The sequence below is a fragment of the Microcaecilia unicolor genome, chromosome 7 (genome assembly GCF_901765095.1).
Source record: "Microcaecilia unicolor chromosome 7, aMicUni1.1, whole genome shotgun sequence".
NCBI lineage: Eukaryota > Metazoa > Chordata > Amphibia > Gymnophiona > Siphonopidae > Microcaecilia > Microcaecilia unicolor.
In genome coordinates this window covers 200,179,287-200,198,782 of record NC_044037.1, presented here as the reverse complement: position 1 = coordinate 200,198,782, position 19,496 = coordinate 200,179,287, and the positions used below count along the sequence as shown (strand labels likewise).

The 19,496-nt window shown below is 44.7% G+C and overlaps 1 protein-coding gene across 5 annotated transcripts in view; it reads right to left on the bottom strand.

The window, feature by feature from the left end:
- STK17B (serine/threonine kinase 17b) overlaps positions 1-19,496 on the bottom strand; it is a 61,091-nt gene that overhangs the window by 28,081 nt on the left and 13,514 nt on the right. For all 5 annotated transcript variants that reach the window (XM_030209765.1, XM_030209764.1, XM_030209767.1 and 2 more), the window contains exon 3: positions 9,082-9,294. In XM_030209765.1, coding sequence (XP_030065625.1) covers positions 9,082-9,294 — 213 coding nt within the window. The remainder of the gene's footprint in view (positions 1-9,081; positions 9,295-19,496) is intronic.

Here is a 19,496-nt window from a genome sequence, read left to right as displayed (position 1 = left end):
CAAAAGAGAGATCAGCACAGGCAAGAAACTCTTACTACTACAATTTGACCTGTCAAGCACCTTTGAAATGGTAGGTCACAAGATCCGGTAAGACTTATGGACAAAATCGGTATCCGTTGAGAAGTACTAAAATGGTTCAAGGGATTCATGACATCCAAATCTTGCCAAGTAAAGATGGGCAGCACACTCTCCCCTCCCCCACCCCCACACCCTATGGACAGCAGAATGCGGAGTACCACAAGGATCACCAAACTCACCTATACTCTTTCAACATAGTCATGATACCACTAGCCTACACAGCAACAAGAAACAGCTTCAATCCATTCATCTACACAGCTCGCAAGTCCTAGGGATTACAATAGATCAAAACCTATCCTTCAAGCAACAGACAACTAATGTAGTAATGAAAATGTCCCGAACATTAGACGCATTAGAGGATACTTCCCAAGAAAAATCTTCAGAATGCTAGTGCAAACACTAACATTGGCACAGCTAGACTACTGTAATGGAATCTACGCTGGATGCAAAGATCAAACCCTGAAAAAGACTACAAACAGTACAAAACACTGCCACGTGACATTCATGGAAAATCTCACTTCAAAAGTCACCCCACTACTCCAAACCTTAAACTGGCTCCCAGTGAAAGCATGAACAACATTCAAGCTCTGTACACTGGCATACAGAATTATTTTTGGTGTTGCTCCCAGCTACATGGCAGACTAAGTACATAAGTAATGCCATACTGGGAAAAGACCAAGGGTCCATCGAGCCCAGCATCTTGTCCACGACAGCGGCCAATCCAGGCCAAGGGCACCTGGCAAGCTTCCCAACGTACAAACATTCTATACATGTTATTCCTGGGATTTTGGATTTTTCCAAGTCCGTTTAGAAGCGGTTTATGGACTTGTCCTTTAGGAAACCGTCCAACCCCTTTTTAAACTCTGCTAAGCTAACCTCCTTCACCACATTTTCCGGCAATGAATTCCAGAGTTTAATTACACGTTGGGTGAAGAAAACATTTCTCCGATTTGTTTTAAATTTACTACACTGTAGTTTAATCGCATGCCCCCTAGTCCTAGTATTTTTGGAAAGCGTGAACAGACGCTTCACATCCACGTGTTCCACTCCACTCATTATTTTATACCTCTATCATGTCTCCCCTCAGCCGTCTCTTCTCCAAGCTGAATAGCCCTAGCCTCCTTAGTCTTTCTTCATAGGGAAGTCGTCCCATCCCCGCTATCATTTTAGTCGCCCTTCGCTGCACCTTTTCCAATTCTACTATATCTTTCTTGAGATGCGGCGACCAGAATTGAACACAATACTCAAGGTGCTAACTCTACCATTGCGCAACATCAGCAAAAATCAAGAAACAACCTAAAACGCCCAAAGAAATATAAACAACTACTTGCTTTTTCGTAAGCAGCTCAAAGCCTTCTTCAAAAAATTCTTCTATGAATCGGGGGACCACCAATTTAGACATAAATTCACTCTTCCACTCAGCCATCTCTCTCCTCTCCAGTCTGTCAAAAATGCTGCAGCACGACTTATTTTCCGCCAAAATCGTTATACCCACACTAGCCCACTCCTCAAGTCACTTCACTGGCTCCCTGTCCGCTTCCACATACAATTCAAGCTTCTCTTACTGACCTTTAAATGCATCCATTCTGCAGCTCCCCATTACCTCTCCACTCTCATCTCTCCCTACACTCCTCCCCATGAACTCCGCTCACTGGACAAATCTCTCTTGTCATCCCTTCTCCTCCACTGCTAACTCCAGACTTTGTTCCTTTTCCCTCGCAGCACCTTATGCCTGGAATAGACTTCCTGAGCCTGTATGTCTAGCTCCATCTCTACCTGTTTTCAAATCTATGCTGAAAACCCACCTTTTCACCACTGCTTTTAGCTCCTAGCCACTACTCAATTGCCCTCCCCTTGTTCCTTCTGACCCAGTACTTCCCTTGCCCTTAATTGTCTTGTCTGTCTGTATTTTTAGATTGTAAGCTCTATTGAGCAGGGACTGTCTCTCTGTGTCAGGTGTTCAGCGCTGCGTGCGTCTGGTAGCGCTATACAAATGCTAATAATAATAAAATGCACTTTGTTAACTCGATCCTCACCACTAATTTGAACTTGATCTTTCCTTCCAAAGACAAGCCACTGACTGCAAACTCCAACTATACACCATCCCCAAAAACCTAGAAATACACAAACACCATCTCTCACGCACAAGCTAAGAATGTTTAAAATCTCTAACACAATAACATATAATTTCATCAAATGTAACAATTCTTTTTTGTTTGTAAGCCACATTGAAACAATGTAAATTGGAAGATGTGGGATATAAACGCTGAAATAAAGTAAAATATATCAAGCTGCAAACTGCACACATATCACAAAATCCCACCGTTACTCACATGGGAAAAGCATTCAGCAAAAAAAAAAAAAGAATCTGTTTGTAACCATGTTATATCGCATCCAAAACCCACTAGGATGTGATTCAGGTCCATTCCTCCAGAAACAAACTTCTGTCAGCCTCTTCCTCCATGAAGTGGACCCACAGGGCATCATTGGGCCAATCTAGAAGCTCACGATTGGCCCTTTTCTGTCTAAAATGTAGAGCTATGGGTTTGAAATCTAGCCCACTGAAATGATCCTAGTTTCCCTGGTCTATGTATTTTTGAATCTATAAATCTGGGTTATGAAGAAGACCCTAGTGTCAAAGAGGACTTAGGTCTATCTTTAGGCAACCTGTGCAGCTTGAAGTCTTCCACATCCTTTGCCAAATTACTCCTGATCTTTACAGCATGCCCCAAAAGGGAAGTCTGCTGAGACTTTTGGAGACATAAAAGATGCCATGAAGAAACTGCTATAGTGATATCTCTTGCATAAGTTCTAATCAAATAATAGAATGTATCCAACACATATAGTAATATAGTAAATGATGGCAGATAAAGACCTGCGTGGTCCATCCAGTCTGCCCAAGGCGACCAGAGCAGCTGAATGCAATATAAAATATGCACACTTGTTCTTGATCTGTCCTTGCTATTTTTGAATCACAGACCATAGAAGTCTGCCCAGCACTACCTTTACTTCCTAGCTACCAGTGTTGCCGTTTAATTGCCACTAAGTTTTGCGATTCCATCCTTTTTCCCTATAGGGATCATTTGCATTTTTGAATTCCATCACCGTTTTTGACTCTAATATTTCCCCCAGTTAGAGACAGATACAGTGGGGGAAATAAGTATTTGATCCCTTGCTGATTTTGTAAGTTTGCCCACTGACAAAGACATGAGCAGCCCATAATTGAAGGGTAGGTTATTGGTAACAGTGAGAGATAGCACATCACAAATTAAATCCGGAAAATCACATTGTGGAAAGTATATGAATTTATTTGCATTCTGCAGAGGGAAATAAGTATTTGATCCCCCACCAACCAGTAAGAGATCTGGCCCCTACAGACCAGGTAGATGCTCCAAATCAACTCGTTACCTGCATGACAGACAGCTGTCGGCAATGGTCACCTGTATGAAAGACACCTGTCCACAGACTCAGTGAATCAGTCAGACTCTAACCTCTACAAAATGGCCAAGAGCAAGGAGCTGTCTAAGGATGTCAGGGACAAGATCATACACCTGCACAAGGCTGGAATGGGCTACAAAACCATCAGTAAGACGCTGGGCGAGAAGGAGACAACTGTTGGTGCCATAGTAAGAAAATGGAAGAAGTACAAAATGACTGTCAATCGACAAAGATCTGGGGCTCCACGCAAAATCTCACCTCGTGGGGTATCCTTGATCATGAGGAAGGTTAGAAATCAGCCTACAACTACAAGGGGGGAACTTGTCAATGATCTCAAGGCAGCTGGGACCACTGTCACCACGAAAACCATTGGTAACACATTACGACATAACGGATTGCAATCCTGCAGTGCCCGCAAGGTCCCCCTGCTCCGGAAGGCACATGTGACGGCCCGTCTGAAGTTTGCTAGTGAACACCTGGATGATGCCGAGAGTGATTGGGAGAAGGTGCTGTGGTCAGATGAGAGAAGAATTGAGCTCTTTGGCATGAACTCAACTCGCCGTGTTTGGAGGAAGAGAAATGCTGCCTATGACCCAAAGAACACCGTCCCCACTGTCAAGCATGGAGGTGGAAATGTTATGTTTTGGGGGTGTTTCTCTGCTAAGGGCACAGGACTACTTCACCGCATCAATGGGAGAATGGATGGGGCCATGTACCGTACAATTCTGAGTGACAACCTCCTTCCCTCCGCCAGGGCCTTAAAAATGGGTCGTGGCTGGGTCTTCCAGCACGACAATGACCCAAAACATACAGCCAAGGCAACAAAGGAGTGGCTCAGGAAGAAGCACATTAGGGTCATGGAGTGGCCTAGCCAGTCACCAGACCTTAATCCCATTGAAAACTTATGGAGGGAGCTGAAGATGCGAGTTGCCAAGCGACAGCCCAGAACTCTTAATGATTTAGAGATGATCTGCAAAGAGGAGTGGACCAAAATTCCTCCTGACATGTGTGCAAACCTCATCATCAACTACAGAAGACGTCTGACCGCTGTGCTTGCCAACAAGGGTTTTGCCACCAAGTATTAGGTCTTGTTTGCCAGAGGGATCAAATACTTATTTCCCTCTGCAGAATGCAAATGAATTCATATACTTTCCACAATGTGATTTTCCGGATTTAATTTGTGATGTGCTATCTCTCACTGTTACCAATAACCTACCCTTCAATTATGGGCTGCTCATGTCTTTGTCAGTGGGCAAACTTACAAAATCAGCAAGGGATCAAATACTTATTTCCCCCACTGTACATACGCAAAAACTTCTTTCCAGACTGAATGAATCTGCAGAATCTTCCTTTTCTCCTTGCAAGAGGCTTTTTCCCTTCTGAACTCAGAGGATACAAGCCCTTGAAACATAAACACTACACACTGTTGCCTGAAGACTCAGAGCCAGACCATCAAAAGCTTCCTCTACAAAAATAGTAGTGTTTTTGGTAACCACAATTTCCAAGGCATCTTCTTTAGGCCACTAACTTTTTTCTCCTTAGGAACTAAAGATACAGCTTAGCCATGTCTCTGCCTATTCTATAACCCAATCTGGTAGTTTCCTACTCCACTGATACAAGGATCTGATTGGCTTGATGTATTGAAAAGGTTTTGGAAGACCTCCTAGTTCCTAACAGGTTGGTATCTCCTGTAGACAGTCTCCTGTGCTGGGGTTATTGAGATGCTTAAAACTTCAAGAGTCTTATAAATTACCAAACAAAAAAGAAGGGGGTGGACCAGTGGTTCCAACAAAGGATATTTATTTAAAAAAAAAAAATTACAATGACTCAACAGTTTACATTACAGATCACCACAATGCGCCTGAATCTTGATAATACATAAACAATAAATGAGTAAATCGATAAATAAGACAATTGCAAGACCATTTTACTGAATTTTGAGGCATTGTCATTTTACTGATTTTTTAATATCTTTTATCGTAACTACTGGTCCATCCCCTTCTTTTTTAGTTGCGTTTTGTGCTTTTTCGACTAGGATTTTCCCCTTTCCTCTGGATTCTTAGAAATTGCCACCAAATCATCCCTCCAGAAGAGATAAATTACTGAATCCCCTTCTAGCCAATCTCTGAGCCAGCTCCGGTTCCTATAGACCCAGCATGATCTGAGACTATTACATACTAAACTGAATTGATTCCCAATCAACCAGTGTTTGTAAGCATCTCTGATTCTGTGCAGTGAGCTTCACCAGCTCCTTACAATGTATGGGGAAGGATTCTGTCCCCTGAACACTCAGATCATTTCAACAAGAGAGCTTTATGAAGCAGTAAAATATTGTCTAGGGAGAAAGGCATACCTGCTTTCTGGGTCTGCTCAGAGTTTCCAGAGGGCCCAAAATACTTGCCAATACCTTCATAGGGTCCAGGGAGCTCTACTGAAGCTCTAAGTCCCCTATAGGGGGCAACACTTTACCTCAGACTGGCACAGCTGACATCCTCAGAAGACGGCTTAGCAAACATGGCTGCTGTAATGATATTTAATCTGATTGCAAACTCTGATATCTTGAAAAACTGCAGTCTCGAGGCTAGGCTAGGCAAGCAATCAATCCAGTGGTCAGTCGCCCCAATGTAAATTTTCCATGAGATAACCAGCAATCTGTTTTGATAGAGACATGTCTGCTCACCAAGAATTGCTACCAGCTTCAGCTTCATCTCCACTTCAAACTGACCCAACTCATTACTGTTCTGTTTGGATGGAGACCAGTAACCAATTTCAAAACAGAGGCAACCCCCCACTGTTCTTATAAGCTATATTCATTGAACAGCAAAATTTAAGATTAGATGATCCACTGTTTGCATGACAAGAATTACAATGGCAAAATCCTGTTCCAGGTTTGCTGTTTCATTTGGTTTATTGAGGAGTTGTCCTTTATATCTTGCTTCCAACTTTTACTTTTAACTGCAAGCATCAGATGTAACTGAGTAAAAGTAGTATAAATTAGTGAAATTATTACTTCAGTAAAAGTAACAAAATGTTATCCTACACTTCTTTACAAATAAAAGGGAACAGAGGGCATCCCGACAGCGAGGTTCCAATAAAGATCATAGTAGACCAGGTGTCTAAATAAAAAGCAAACAGATTTTCAAGACTGTAAACTATCACTGTCAACCGCTGAGTAAGATGGTAAATAAGAACCACAAACAGTCTGAAATATCTATATGCAAATACAGAAGCTTAAGAAATAAGATGAGAGAGTTAGAATATATTGCACTAAATGAAAAAATTTTTACTTAAGTACATAAGTAATGCCACACTGGGAAAAGACCAAAAGTTCATCGAGCCCAGCATCCTGTCCACGACAGCGGCCAATCCAGGCCAAGGGCACCTGGAAAGCTTCCCAAACGTACAACCATGCTATACATGTTATTCCTGGAATTGTGGATTTTCCCCAAGTCCATTTAGTAGTGGTTTATGGACTTGTCCTTTAGGAAACTGTCTAACCCCTTTTTAAACTCTGCTAAGCTAACCGCCTCCACCACGTTCTCCGGCAACAAATTCCAGAGTTTAATTACGCGTTGGGTGAAGAAAAAATTTCTCCGATTTGTTTTAAATGTACTACACTGTAGTTTCATCGCATGCTCCCTAGTCCTAGTATTTTTGGAAAGCGTGAACAGACGCTTCACATCCACCTGTTCCACTCAACTCAATACTTTATATACCGCTATCATGTCTCCCCTCAGCCGTCTCTTCTCCAAGCTGAAAAGCCCTAGCCTCCTTAGTCTTTTGATATAATTGGCATATCTAAGCCCTGGTGGAAGGAGGATATCACTGAGACAGTCATACCAGGGTACAAATTATATCGCAGTGATAGGGTGGATCAAATTGGTGGAGGGGTAGCATTATACGTTAAGGAGGGCCTTGAATCAAATAGACTAAAAATTCTATAGGACATAAAACACCTTGGAATCCCTATAGATTGAGGAAAAAAATGAGGATGTCATTAATGCCTGTGTATCACTCCATGTTGTGACAGCACTATGAATTAGTGTGTGTAATTCTGGTTACCGCATCTCAAAACAGATATAGTGGAATTAGAAAAGGCACAGAGAAGGGTGACAAAAATGGTAAAGGGGATGGGATAACTTCCTTATGAGAAAAGGCTAAAGCAGCTAGGGCTCTTCAGCTTGGAGAAAAAACAGCTGAGGGGACTGGAACAGGTAGACGTGAATTGCTTTTTTTTACTCTTTCTAAAAAATACTAGAACTAGGGGGGTACGCAATAAAGGTACAAAGTAGTACATTTAAAACAAATTGGAGAAAATATTTCTTCACTCAACATGTAATTAAACTCTGGAATTTGTTGCCAGAGAATTTGGTAGAAGCAGTTAGTTTAGCAGAGTTTAAAAAAAAAGTTTGGATAATTTCCTAAAAGAAAAGTCCATAAGCTATTATTAAAATGGACTTGGGGAAAATCCATTGCTTATTTCTAGGATAAGCAGCATAAAATGTATTGTACTGTTTTGGGATCTTGCCAGGTACTTGTAATCTGGATTGGCCACTGCTGGAAACAGGATGCTGGGCTTGATGGACCTTCGGTCTGTCCCAGTATGGCAACACTTATGTTCTTAAAACTTCAAAGTACAGTAACTAGTTGCATTTACTTACTTACTATACAACACTGACACACACCCACAAACTGGCTTTATAAAATTATCCCACAAATGCTGGGGCCAATACAAATGTTTTATAGGTGTCTACTAGTACTTACAGGTGCCAACATAACTGGCAATCTTGAAAATATTTAAATATGAATAAAGCTAGTGATCCAGTGCCATCATATTAAGCATTATTTGGAAAAGGCAGGTTATAAATTCTCAAATTACTATTCCAAGTCTAGGGAGTCACTGTTCATTTCATCCACCTCCTTCTATTGTCTTCTTAATAAAGCTTAGGCAAGGTTGTACAATGCCAAACAATTGTGTTTCCTTCCTCCCCTTCACACTGTTTTTGTTCTGCTATTTTATTTTCTACTTCTTTTTTCTATTACTGTACAGCTGACTAATGGGAACAGCTTTGTACCACTTCCCACTCAGGACCACAAATTTATTCCAACTCCAGCCTTAACATAAGGACTGCAGAGAAACTTTCTAGACTTGAGTCATTATTTATGTATGTCAATTTGCATTCTTAACTGATGTTACAATTAACTTTAAACCAATTTAGAGGATATATCATGTTTGAGAATGCAAAGTAAGCACATCCCTGTCACACATCATAGTAGCAAGATACATAACCAACATTTAATATCAAAAATGTACATTCTAATTCAGTGGATGAAGCACAATACAGTTTTTCTGCTTTATGTTCCATTCTTGAGCAACATGCCCCGGTGGTCATTATTTGTTTGCATGTATGCCTTTTCCTGAAGCCTACCTCCTACTGCTCTACCCCACAATGTATAATGAAACATATAAACAATTGTTTTAACTAGGTTACACAAAAAAAAATTTGTAAAAACAAAGCCCAACACCAAGTTTAAGAACTCTTGGCACAACTAATGCATACTTACTATTCCAAAACCAGGATGATTTCATTCATAGTTTCATAAACTTCATGGAGATGAGCAATGCGTGAGCTAGGTTTGGTTAGCTCGAGCACTGCAATTTCATGGATAATCTCTGCCCTACAGTCTTGGCCTCTTCTTCTTTTCTTTAGGAACTTAGCAGCATACTCATATCCAGTAGATTTTTCTACACACTTCCGAACAACAGCAAATTTTCCTCTAAGGGGAAAACAAAAAGAAAACCAACACAGCTGGTAAAGGAAGGCAACACTGTACCGATTAGTGGCAACAAAATGTGTCTTACTAGTAAATCTGTGGCAATTTTCAAAAATAAAATACCCGATTAGGACAAAGCTTTTACTTGCTGGCTTCCCACCAATTCCCAAGGGAAAATGTGTCAATTAAAAAAAAATGCATATATGCAAATATTTGTGCCTACTTTAATGCAGGCAAACTTGAAATCCGCAACATGCATTATTTTCATTCCCCTCTCCTGTGACTTGAATATGCCCCAGGGAATACCTCCCCTTTACACGCACCCTAAGGAATACCATGAATGTATTTAGCCATACAAAGCAGGGGTTCTCAACCAGTCCTCAGGACATACCCAGTCAGATTTTCAGGCTATCCAAAATGAATATGCATGAGATTAGACTGGCTTACAGTTCTAATCTCATGGATATTCATTGTTGGTATCCTGAAATCCTGACTTGTTAGGAGCACCTGAGGACAAAATGATCTATCCATAATTCTTCAGTTTTGAGGTTCAAAGTTAATAAATCAGCTACCACCTGGAACTCAATACATTCAATCAATTCCTTGTAACTATAATCTGTATTGTTAAAAGGAAACATCAGCTGAATATCAGCATACATTTGAAAACTGAACCCGCTCTCAAAGTAGTAATAGGGAGGGGCCATATAAATATTAAACAGTGCAAATGAAAAGGCTGAGCCTTAAACTAAAGGGGGAAAGAACTTATCACAAGAAAGGAATATAACCAAGTTAGTACTATCAGAAATCCCTACGGCATCCATGGAGTTAGTCAAAACCCCATAAAGTCAATAGCACCAACATCACTTGAAATAGCAAAACAAGCAGAAATATTTGACTGTTCCTCTACCCAAAAATTATAACATGGAAAGCAAGGTTTCCATGGTAGAACACTTTCTAAACCCACATTGGAAAGGGTTCAAAAGCGTATAATGATTAACAAATAAATAAAAAGTCAGCTAATATAACACATATTTCTCAAGTACTTTCACACGAGAAGGTAAAATTTGAGACTAGGTAGTAACTACTACAGTTCACCTGTTTAACAAAGAAATCCAAAATATGCCTGGCACTATAGATCAGAAAATGAATTTGAGAAAAACCAAGAGACCCGTTTACTAAGCTATGGGTGTCTCTAGCATTAGTGCACCTTAATAAACAGAGCTCAAAATGTATTAACTAAAATTAGAAAACAAATTAGGGGAGGAAAAAAATGTACAGAATTGAAAAATTCACTAGTAAACATACACCAAATTCCACCTACAAGAGGCCAAAAACTCCACAATAAGTGAAGTTTACTGGTTGCTAGATACAAATGCAATGGAGTCAAGGAGAAGAGACAAATATTTAATTGTCAAAAACACTCCTTACAGCCCTTACTCAACTGCAGCAACAAGTTACCCTTCCCCCTCTGTGAGTCACATGATCAGGAATCCATGTGTGCATGCCAAATGGATGTCTTTGCCTGTTATAGCGCAATTTATATAAATGTTTTTTGAAATTATAATTTCCTATCCATCAAATAAATTTAGTAATGCCTCAGTCATATGTGCAAGGTAGATGGGTAATTTTTTTTTTTTTGCTAAAAATTTAAGTGGGTCACATCAGTCATTGCATTCCCATTATATAAAGTATTGAGAATCCACCCAGAGGCAGTAGTGTTTAGTGCATGCTAATTCTGTTAGCATGCTAAGCTTAAAGTCTCCCATCTCACTGGTTGCTGATGCTATGTGAGGCAATAAATTGGTAGGGCCATGTCCTTGTGACCCACCTTCCACCTCCCTGTTTGCCTACACACAAGGTAATGTTCATACATGTGGATAAAGGTAAGCCAGTCAATATTATGTATCTGGATTTTCAAAAGGCATTTGACAAGGTACCTCATGAAAGACTCCAGAAGAAATTGGAGAGTCATGGGATAGGAGGTAGTGTATTATTGTGGATTAAAAACTGGTTAAAGATAGAAAAGAGAGAGTGAGGTTAAATGGTCAATATTCTCAATGAAGAAGGGTAGATAGTGGGATTCCCCAGGGGTCTCTTTGCTGGAACCGTTGCTTTTTAACATATTTATAAATGATCTAGAGATGGGAGTAACTAGTGAGATAATTAAATTGCTGATGACACAAAGTTATTCAAAGTTGTTAAAAATCGCAAGAGGACCTAATGAGACTGGGAATCCAAATGGCAGATGACGTTTAATGTGAGCAACTGCAAAGTGATGCATGTGGGAAAGAGGAACCCGAACTATAGCTATGTAATGCAAGGTTCCACATTAGGAGTCACTGACCAAGAAAGGGATCTAGGAGTCATCGTTGACAATACATTGAAACCCTTTGCTCAGTGTGCTGCTGCGGCTAAGAAAGCAAATAGAATGTTAGGTATTATTAGGAAAGGTACAGAAAAATGAGGACGTTATAATGCTTTAGTATCACTCCATGGTGCCTTTGTATCGTTCCATGGTGCGATCGAACCTCAAATACTGTGTGCAGTTCTGGTCATCGCATCTCAAAAAAAAAAAAAAAAAAAAGATACAGTGGAATTAGAAAAGGTACAGAGAAGGGCAATGAAAATGATAAAGGGGATGGGTGACTTCCCTATGAGGAAAGGCTAAAATGGCTAGAGCTCTCCAGTTTGGAGAAGAGACAGCTGAGGGGAGATAGGAAAAAGATCTATAAAATAATGAGTGGAATCGATTGTTTACTTTTTCCAAAAATACTAGGACTAGGGGGCACACAATGAAGCTACAAAGTAGTACATTTAAAATGTATCGTAGAAAATATTTCTTCACTCAACATGTAATTATTTTATTTATTTAGATTTTGCTCACACCTTTTTCAGTAGTAGCTCAAGGTGAGTTCCATTCAGGTACACTGGGTATTTCTCTGTCCCAGGAGGGCTCACAATCGAAGTTTGTACCTGAGGGAATGGAGGATTAAGTGACTTGCCCAAGATCACAAGGAGCAGAAGGTAAAATTATGTATAATCATACCTGATAATTTTCTTTCCATTAATCATAGCTGATCAATCCATAGACTGGTGGGTTGTGTCCATCTACCAGCAGGTGGAGATAGAGAGCAAACTTTTGCCTCCCTATATGTGGTCATGTGCTGCCGGAAACTCCTCAGTATGTCGATATCAAAGCTCCATCCGCAGGACTCAGCACTTAGAGAATTACACCCACGAAGGGACACTCTGCCCAGCTCACCACCGCCGAAACGGGGGAGGGGAATTAACCCAGCTCATCCCCACACAAGTGGGGGAGGGGAATCCGTCCAGCTCATCCCCGCGGAGCGGGGGAGGGACACCACACCCGCCGATGCGGGGGGATCTGGCTTATCCTGCAACCGCAACCGCGGGAGGAGCTGACTGACCCTAACACCGCCGAAGCGGGAGGGGTACAAAGCTGCCCTACAGCCGCACGAAGCGGGAGGGAGTGCCGGCAGAATTTATGTCTCAATCCAGCCCCGTAAAATGGGGGGGAGAGGAATGCAGCAGCTCACTGTAACACAAACGCGTCTCAACTCTTGAAGAATCCAAGTGAAAGAAGAACTTGAACACGAAGTCCTCCTGAAGTAACTGAAGGCTAAACTTGAACCTAAAATTCAACCAGAATATAAACAGTACAGATATCTGGGAGGGGCTATGGATTGATCAGCTATGATTAATGGAAAGAAAATTATCAGGTATGATTATACATAATTTTACCTTCCATATCATCAAGCTGATCAATCCATAGACTGGTGGGATGTACCGAAGCAGTACTCACCCAGGGCGGGACATAGAAATCCCTGACCTCAACACTGAAGCTCCAAACCGGGCCTCCGCCCGTGCAGCCACAGTCAAACGGTAATGCTTGGAGAATGTATGAGCCGAAGCCCACGTTGCCGCCTTGCATATCTCTTCCAAGGAGACGGATCCGGCCTCTGCCATCGAGGCCGCCTGAGCTCTCGTGGAGTGAGCCTTCAGCTGGATAGGCGGCACCTTCCCCGCGGCCACATAAGCCGCTGCAATGGCTTCCTTGACCCATCTTGCCACTGTAGGCTTAGCAGCCTGCAGACCCTTACGAGGACCTGCAAACAGGACAAACAGATGATCCGATTTCCGGAAATCATTGGTCACTTCCAAGTATCTGATGATGACTCGTCTCACATCCAGATATTCAAGAGCGGAGTACTCCTCTGGGTAGTCCTCCCTACGAAAGGAAAGGAGACAGAGCTGCTGATTCACATGGAAGCGAGAACCAATCTTGGGCAGGAAGGAAGGCACTGTGCGAATAGTCACTCCTGCCTCAGTGAACTGCAGAAAAGGCTCTCGACATGAGAGCGCCTGGAGCTCGGAAACTCTTCTGGCTGAAGTGATAGCCACCAAAAAGACTGCTTTCAACGTCAGGTCTTTCAGAGATGCCCTCAACAAGGGTTCCAAAGGCGGCTTCTGCAATGCTCTTAGCACCAGGTTGAGATTCCACGCAGGCACCACTGAGTGCAGAGGAGGGCGCAGGTGATTAACTCCCTTGAGAAAGCGCACCACATCTGGCTGCGAAGCCAGGGAAGCACCCTTCAGGCGGCCCCTGAAGCAAGCCAGAGCCGCTACCTGGACTTTAAGGGAACTGAGCGACAGGCCTTTCTCCAGACCTTCTTGCAGGAACGCCAACACTGAAGAAATTGGAGCAGTGAAGGGAGAAAGTGAGCCTGCTTCACACCATGCTGCAAAGATACGCCAAACCCTGGCGTAAGCAGTAGAAGTAGAGCGCTTCCTCGCTCTCAGCATAGTGGCGATGACCTTGTCTGAGAAGCCCTTCTTCCTCAGACGCTGCCGCTCAATAGCCAGGCCGTAAGACCAAAGGGAGAGGGATCCTCCATCACCACGGGACCCTGATGTAACAGGCCCTGCTCCACTGACAGCCGCAGAGGATCGTCGACTGAGAGCCTGATCAAGTCCGCATACCAGGGACGTCTGGGCCAATCCGGACCCACCAGGATTACCCTGCCGGGATGCTTTGCCACCCGGTCTAGCACCCTGCCCAACATGGGCCAGGGCGGGAACACATAGAGGAGCTCTTGTGTCGGCCACTGTTGGAGAAGAGCATCTACTCCCAGGGATCGAGGGTCCCGTCCTCTGCTGAAAAAGCGCGGCACTTGGCAATTGGGCGATGACGCCATCAGATCTAGGCTCGGCTGGCCCCAGCGCTTCGTGATGTCAAAGAACGCCTGAGCAGATAGTTGCCACTCTCCGGGCTCCAAGGTATGGCGACTGAGAAAGTCCGCCTTGACATTCATGACTCCGGCAATGTGGGCCGCTGAAAGCTGCTCCAGGTTCGCTTCCGCCCACTGGCAAAGACTCATAGCCTCCTTGGCTAGAGGGGCGCTCTTGGTACCTCCCTGGCGGTTGATATAGGCCACAGCCGTGGCATTGTCCGACAGGACCCGTACAGGCTTCAACACCAGTACCGGGATGAACTCCAATAACACCAACCGAATGGCTCTGAGTTCCAGGAGGTTGATAGACCACTTGCCTCTGCAGGAGACTAGAGCCCCTGCGCTGTCCTTCCCAAGCAGTGGGCTCCCCAGCCCATCAAAGAGGCGTCTGTCGTGACGACAATCCACTCCGGGGTCACCAGAGGCAATCCTGCAGACAACTTGATTGTCTGCGTCCACCAGCTCAGCGCCTTGCGCACTGCTGGGTCCACGGGAAGGCGCACAGCATAATCCTCCGACATCGGAGTCCAGCGCAGCAGCAGAGATAGCTGTAGTGGTCTCATATGAGCCCTGGCCCAGGGCACTACTTCCATCGTGGCCGTCATAGAGCCCAACAGCTGCACGTAGTCCCAAGCCCGAATAGGAGAGGCTACTAGGAACTAGTCCACCTGAGCCTGAAGCTTGACAATCCGATTGTCTGGCAGGAACACTCTGCCCACTTGGGTGTCGAATCGAACTCCCAGATACTCCAGGGACTGAGTCGGGCGCAGCTGGCTCTTCTTCCAGTTGATGATCCATCCCAGGGAGCTCAAAAGAGCAACTACCCGGTCCATAGCTTTGCCGCACTCTGCATAAGAGGGGGCTCGGATCAACCAGTCGTCCAGATAAGGATGGACTTGTACTCCTTCCTTTAGCAGGAAGGCCGCTATGACCCCCATTACTTTGGAAAAGGTCCGCGGAGCAGTAGCCAACCCGAAAGGGAGGGCTCTGAACTGGAAGTGTCGTCTCAGGACTGTAAAACGCAGAAAGCGTTGGAGAGGAGGCCAGATGGGAATATGCAGGTACGCTTCCTTGATGTCCAAGGAAGCCAAGAACTCTCCTGCCTTCACTGCCGCTATAACAGAGCGGAGAGTCTCCATGCGAAAGTGCCTCACTTTCCAGGCCCGATTGACCCCTTTGAGGTCGAGGATAGGCCGGACAGAACCTCCTTTCTTTGGAACCACAAAGTAAATGGAGTAACGTCCCTTGCCAATCTGATTTTTTTTTTTTTTTTTTTTTTGGCACCGGAACGACCGCACCCAGGCGGATCAGGTTGTCCAAGGTCTGCTGCACTACCACAGCTTGACCGGAGACTTGCAGGGAGAGAGTACAAACCCGTCTCTTAAGGGTTGGCAGAACTCTAGCTTGTAGCCGTCTCTGATGACTTCCAGCACCCACGCGTCTGAAGTTATAGTGGTCCACTCGCCCAGAAACGAGGACAGCCGTCCTCCAATCTGCACTGGGGCGTGGACCAAGGCCCCGTCATTGGGTACGAGACCCTGGGGGAGGACCGGAGGGAGCACCTCCGGGACGGCGGTCTCTGCGAAAGGAATGCTGCTTGGGGGAGAAATTCCTCTTGAAGGAAGAGGGGGCAGAGGAACCCGACTTGCCCGGGCGGTACCGACGGGCTTCCTGCAACCGTCCTCTGGAGGTACCGGGACGAGTACTAACCCGAGCCCTGACCTCTGGTAATTTCTTGCCCTTAGACGTGCCGAGATCGGTCACGATTTTGTCCAGCTCGACCCCAAAGAGCAGCTTGCCTTTAAAAGGCAATCTAGCCAGGCGGTATTTAGAGGCGTGGTCAGCAGACCAATGTTTCAGCCAAAGCCACCGCCGCGCAGAGACTGTCTGAGCCATGCCTTTAGCTGAGGCTCTCCAGACATCATACAGCAAGTCTGCCAAATAGGCTAAGCCCGATTCCAGGGCCGGCCAATCAGCCCTCAAGGCATGATCTGAGGGGGAAGCCCGCTGCACCATAGACCGGCACGCCCTGGCCACATAGGAGCCGCAAACTGAGGCCTGCAAACTTAAAGCAGCTGCCTCAAAGGACGACCTTAAGGCCGCCTCCAATCTTCTGTCTTGGGCGTCCTTTAGGGCCGTGCCACCTTCCACCGGCAACGCCGTTTTCTTAGTCACCGCAGTGATTAAAGAATCCATGGTAGGCCACAGAAAGGCCTCACGTTCACTCACAGCCAAAGGATAGAGGCGGGACATAGCCCTAGCCACTTTAAGGCTCGTTTCCGGGACATCCCATTGAGCCGCAATTAAGGTGTGCATGGCATCATGCACGTGGAAGGTTCTAGGCGGGCGCTTCGTCCCCAGCATAATGGCAGAGCCAACAGGGGCTGAGGGAGAGACGTCCTCCGGAGAGGAAATCTTCAAAGTGTCCATGGCCTGTAACAACAGGTTGGGCAAATCCTCTGGGCTAAAAAGCCGCGCTGCAGAGGGGTCATCCGCTCCATCCGAGCGGGGATCTATCTCCTCCAAGGAATCCGCAAAGGATCGTTGGGAGACCTCAGACACGCTGCCCTCATCTACATCGGAGGAGACAAAGTCCTCCAAGGCCTGGAAATCAACCCGAGGGCGTTTACCTCTGGGAACCTCAACCTCTTATCAGAAGAGGGAGCAGGGGCAGCGTTTTGCATGAGGAAAGCCTGATGCAGCAGCAAAACAAACTCGGGGGAGAAACCCCCCAGACTGTGCACTTCCGCAGCCTGGGCAACAGCCCTAGACGCACTCTCAACCGGTGCTCGCAATAGCGGGGGAGAGACATGCTGCGCATCCAAAATGGCGTCCGGCGCGAAACTCCGCGAAGGAGCCGCGCGGGAAGAACGGCGCTTAACTTTAGCCGCTTTTGTGCCGTCGCCCAAATTAAGGGCTTTCATGGCATTAATGTCTCCAACCTCAAGGGCGGCCCACGAAGAAGCCGTCCGAGCCGCGTGGCCGGCCAAGATGGCGGAGGCGAGGAGCGGGGGATGGGCGTTTATGGCGGGAAAAAACCGCCACGCCGGAGGAACGACCGGGACATTCATCGGTCACTAAACTGTCACCCATCAAGGGCGAATCAGGTTGTAAAACCCCCGCATCCCCTCTAGAAGCGCTCCAGCGATCCGGGGAGCGACCCTTTGCGCCCTCGCCCTCCGACGCCATTGCCACGAGGAGAAGAATCGGGGAACCCCCCTGCCCGCTATAAAAAGGTAAAATTACCTGCTTGCCGCTCCGAGCTGTAACGAACTGGTGTCCCAGTGAGTAGCTGCAATGAACGTTTAAAGAAACGTCGAATTAAACGCCTTTAAAGACGTTTAAAATTTTTTTTTTTTTTTTTTAAACGGAGCCAGCGGGAGGGGGGAGAAAAGGAGGGACCTGGCACCACCAGGTTTGCACTTGCTCAAAAGAGCCCTCAACCCCAGGCCTCAACAAAACCTAAGGATTAGGCTTGGAGGCCTAGCCAGAGCTGCTGCTGTGTGTGACCACCACCTGCTGAGATAGAGAACATACTGGGGAGTTTCCGGCAGCACATGACCACATATAGGGAGGCAAAAGTTTGCTCTCTATCTCCACCTGCTGGTAGATGGACACAACCCACCAGTCTATGGATTGATCAGCTTGATGATATGGAAGTGGTATTTGAACCAGCCACCTCTGGATGTCAAGACCAGCGCTCTAACCACTAGGCTACTCCTCTACTCCATTAGTAATTCTCTGGAATTTGTTGCCAGAGAACGTAGTAAATGCAGTTAGCTTAGTGGGGTTAAAAAAAAAAAAAGGTTTGTATAGCTTCCTAAAAGAAAAGTCCATAAGCCATGGACTTGGGGAAAATCCACTGCTTATATCTAGGATACGCAGCATAAAATTTATTTTACTGTTTTGGTATTTTGACAGGTATTTGTGAGCTGGATTGGCCACTGCTGGAGACTGGATGCCGGACTTGATGGACCTTCTATCTGTCCCAGTATGGTAATACTTATGTACCCTGGGGGAAAGCGCTGATTTGAAGTATTCAAATCAGCCTTCAATGTGCTACAATTCAGTCAGACAATTAATACCACAACAAAAATAAAATTTCACACTTATTTCTGACAGATTAGAATAGAAAACTAACAGTATGTTTTCTCATAACAAAAATTATGATAAAATAAGGTAAATGGTTTAAAAAAGCCAAGATGATCAGCCACTAAGATTAGGACTTTAAATTGGGCATGGAACTTGTTTAAAAATACCATCTTGGAAGCCCAGAACAGATGTATTCCATATATTAATAAAGGTGAACAGAAGAGCAAACAGCAGCTAACATGGTTAAAGGGAGTGGTGAAAGAACTATTAAAGCCAATGAACATCCTTCAAAAGATGGAAAGAGAAACCAAATAAAGAAAACAAGAAGCAACAAACATTGGCAAGTCAAGATGCAAAGTATTGGTGAAGAAGGCTAAAAAAAAAATAAACATGCCACAGAGGCAAGAACTCATAGTAATAATTTTTTCAGGTATTTCAGAAGCAGAAAGCCTGTGAGGGAATCTGTGGGGCCATTAGATCATCAAGGAGTAAAAGGGGCACTCTGGAGAAAAAGCTTATAGCAGAGATACTAAATGAATTCTGTGCTTCTGTCTTTACTGAAGAAGATCCAAGAGATCTAACTGTATCAAAAATGGTAGTCAAGGGCGAGAATGCAGAGGAACTGAAATCAATGTCAATGAAACTGGAAAATGTACCGAGCCAAACTGACAAATTAAAGAGTAGTAAATCACCTAGGGGTCCTTTTACTAAGGTGCGCTGAAAAATGGCCTGCGGTAGTGTAGACGCGGGGTTTGGGAGTGCACAGAATCATTTTTCAGCGCACCTGTAAAAAGGACTTTTTAAAATTTTTGACAAAAATGGATGCGGGGCAAAATGAAAATTGCTGCAAGTCCATTTTGG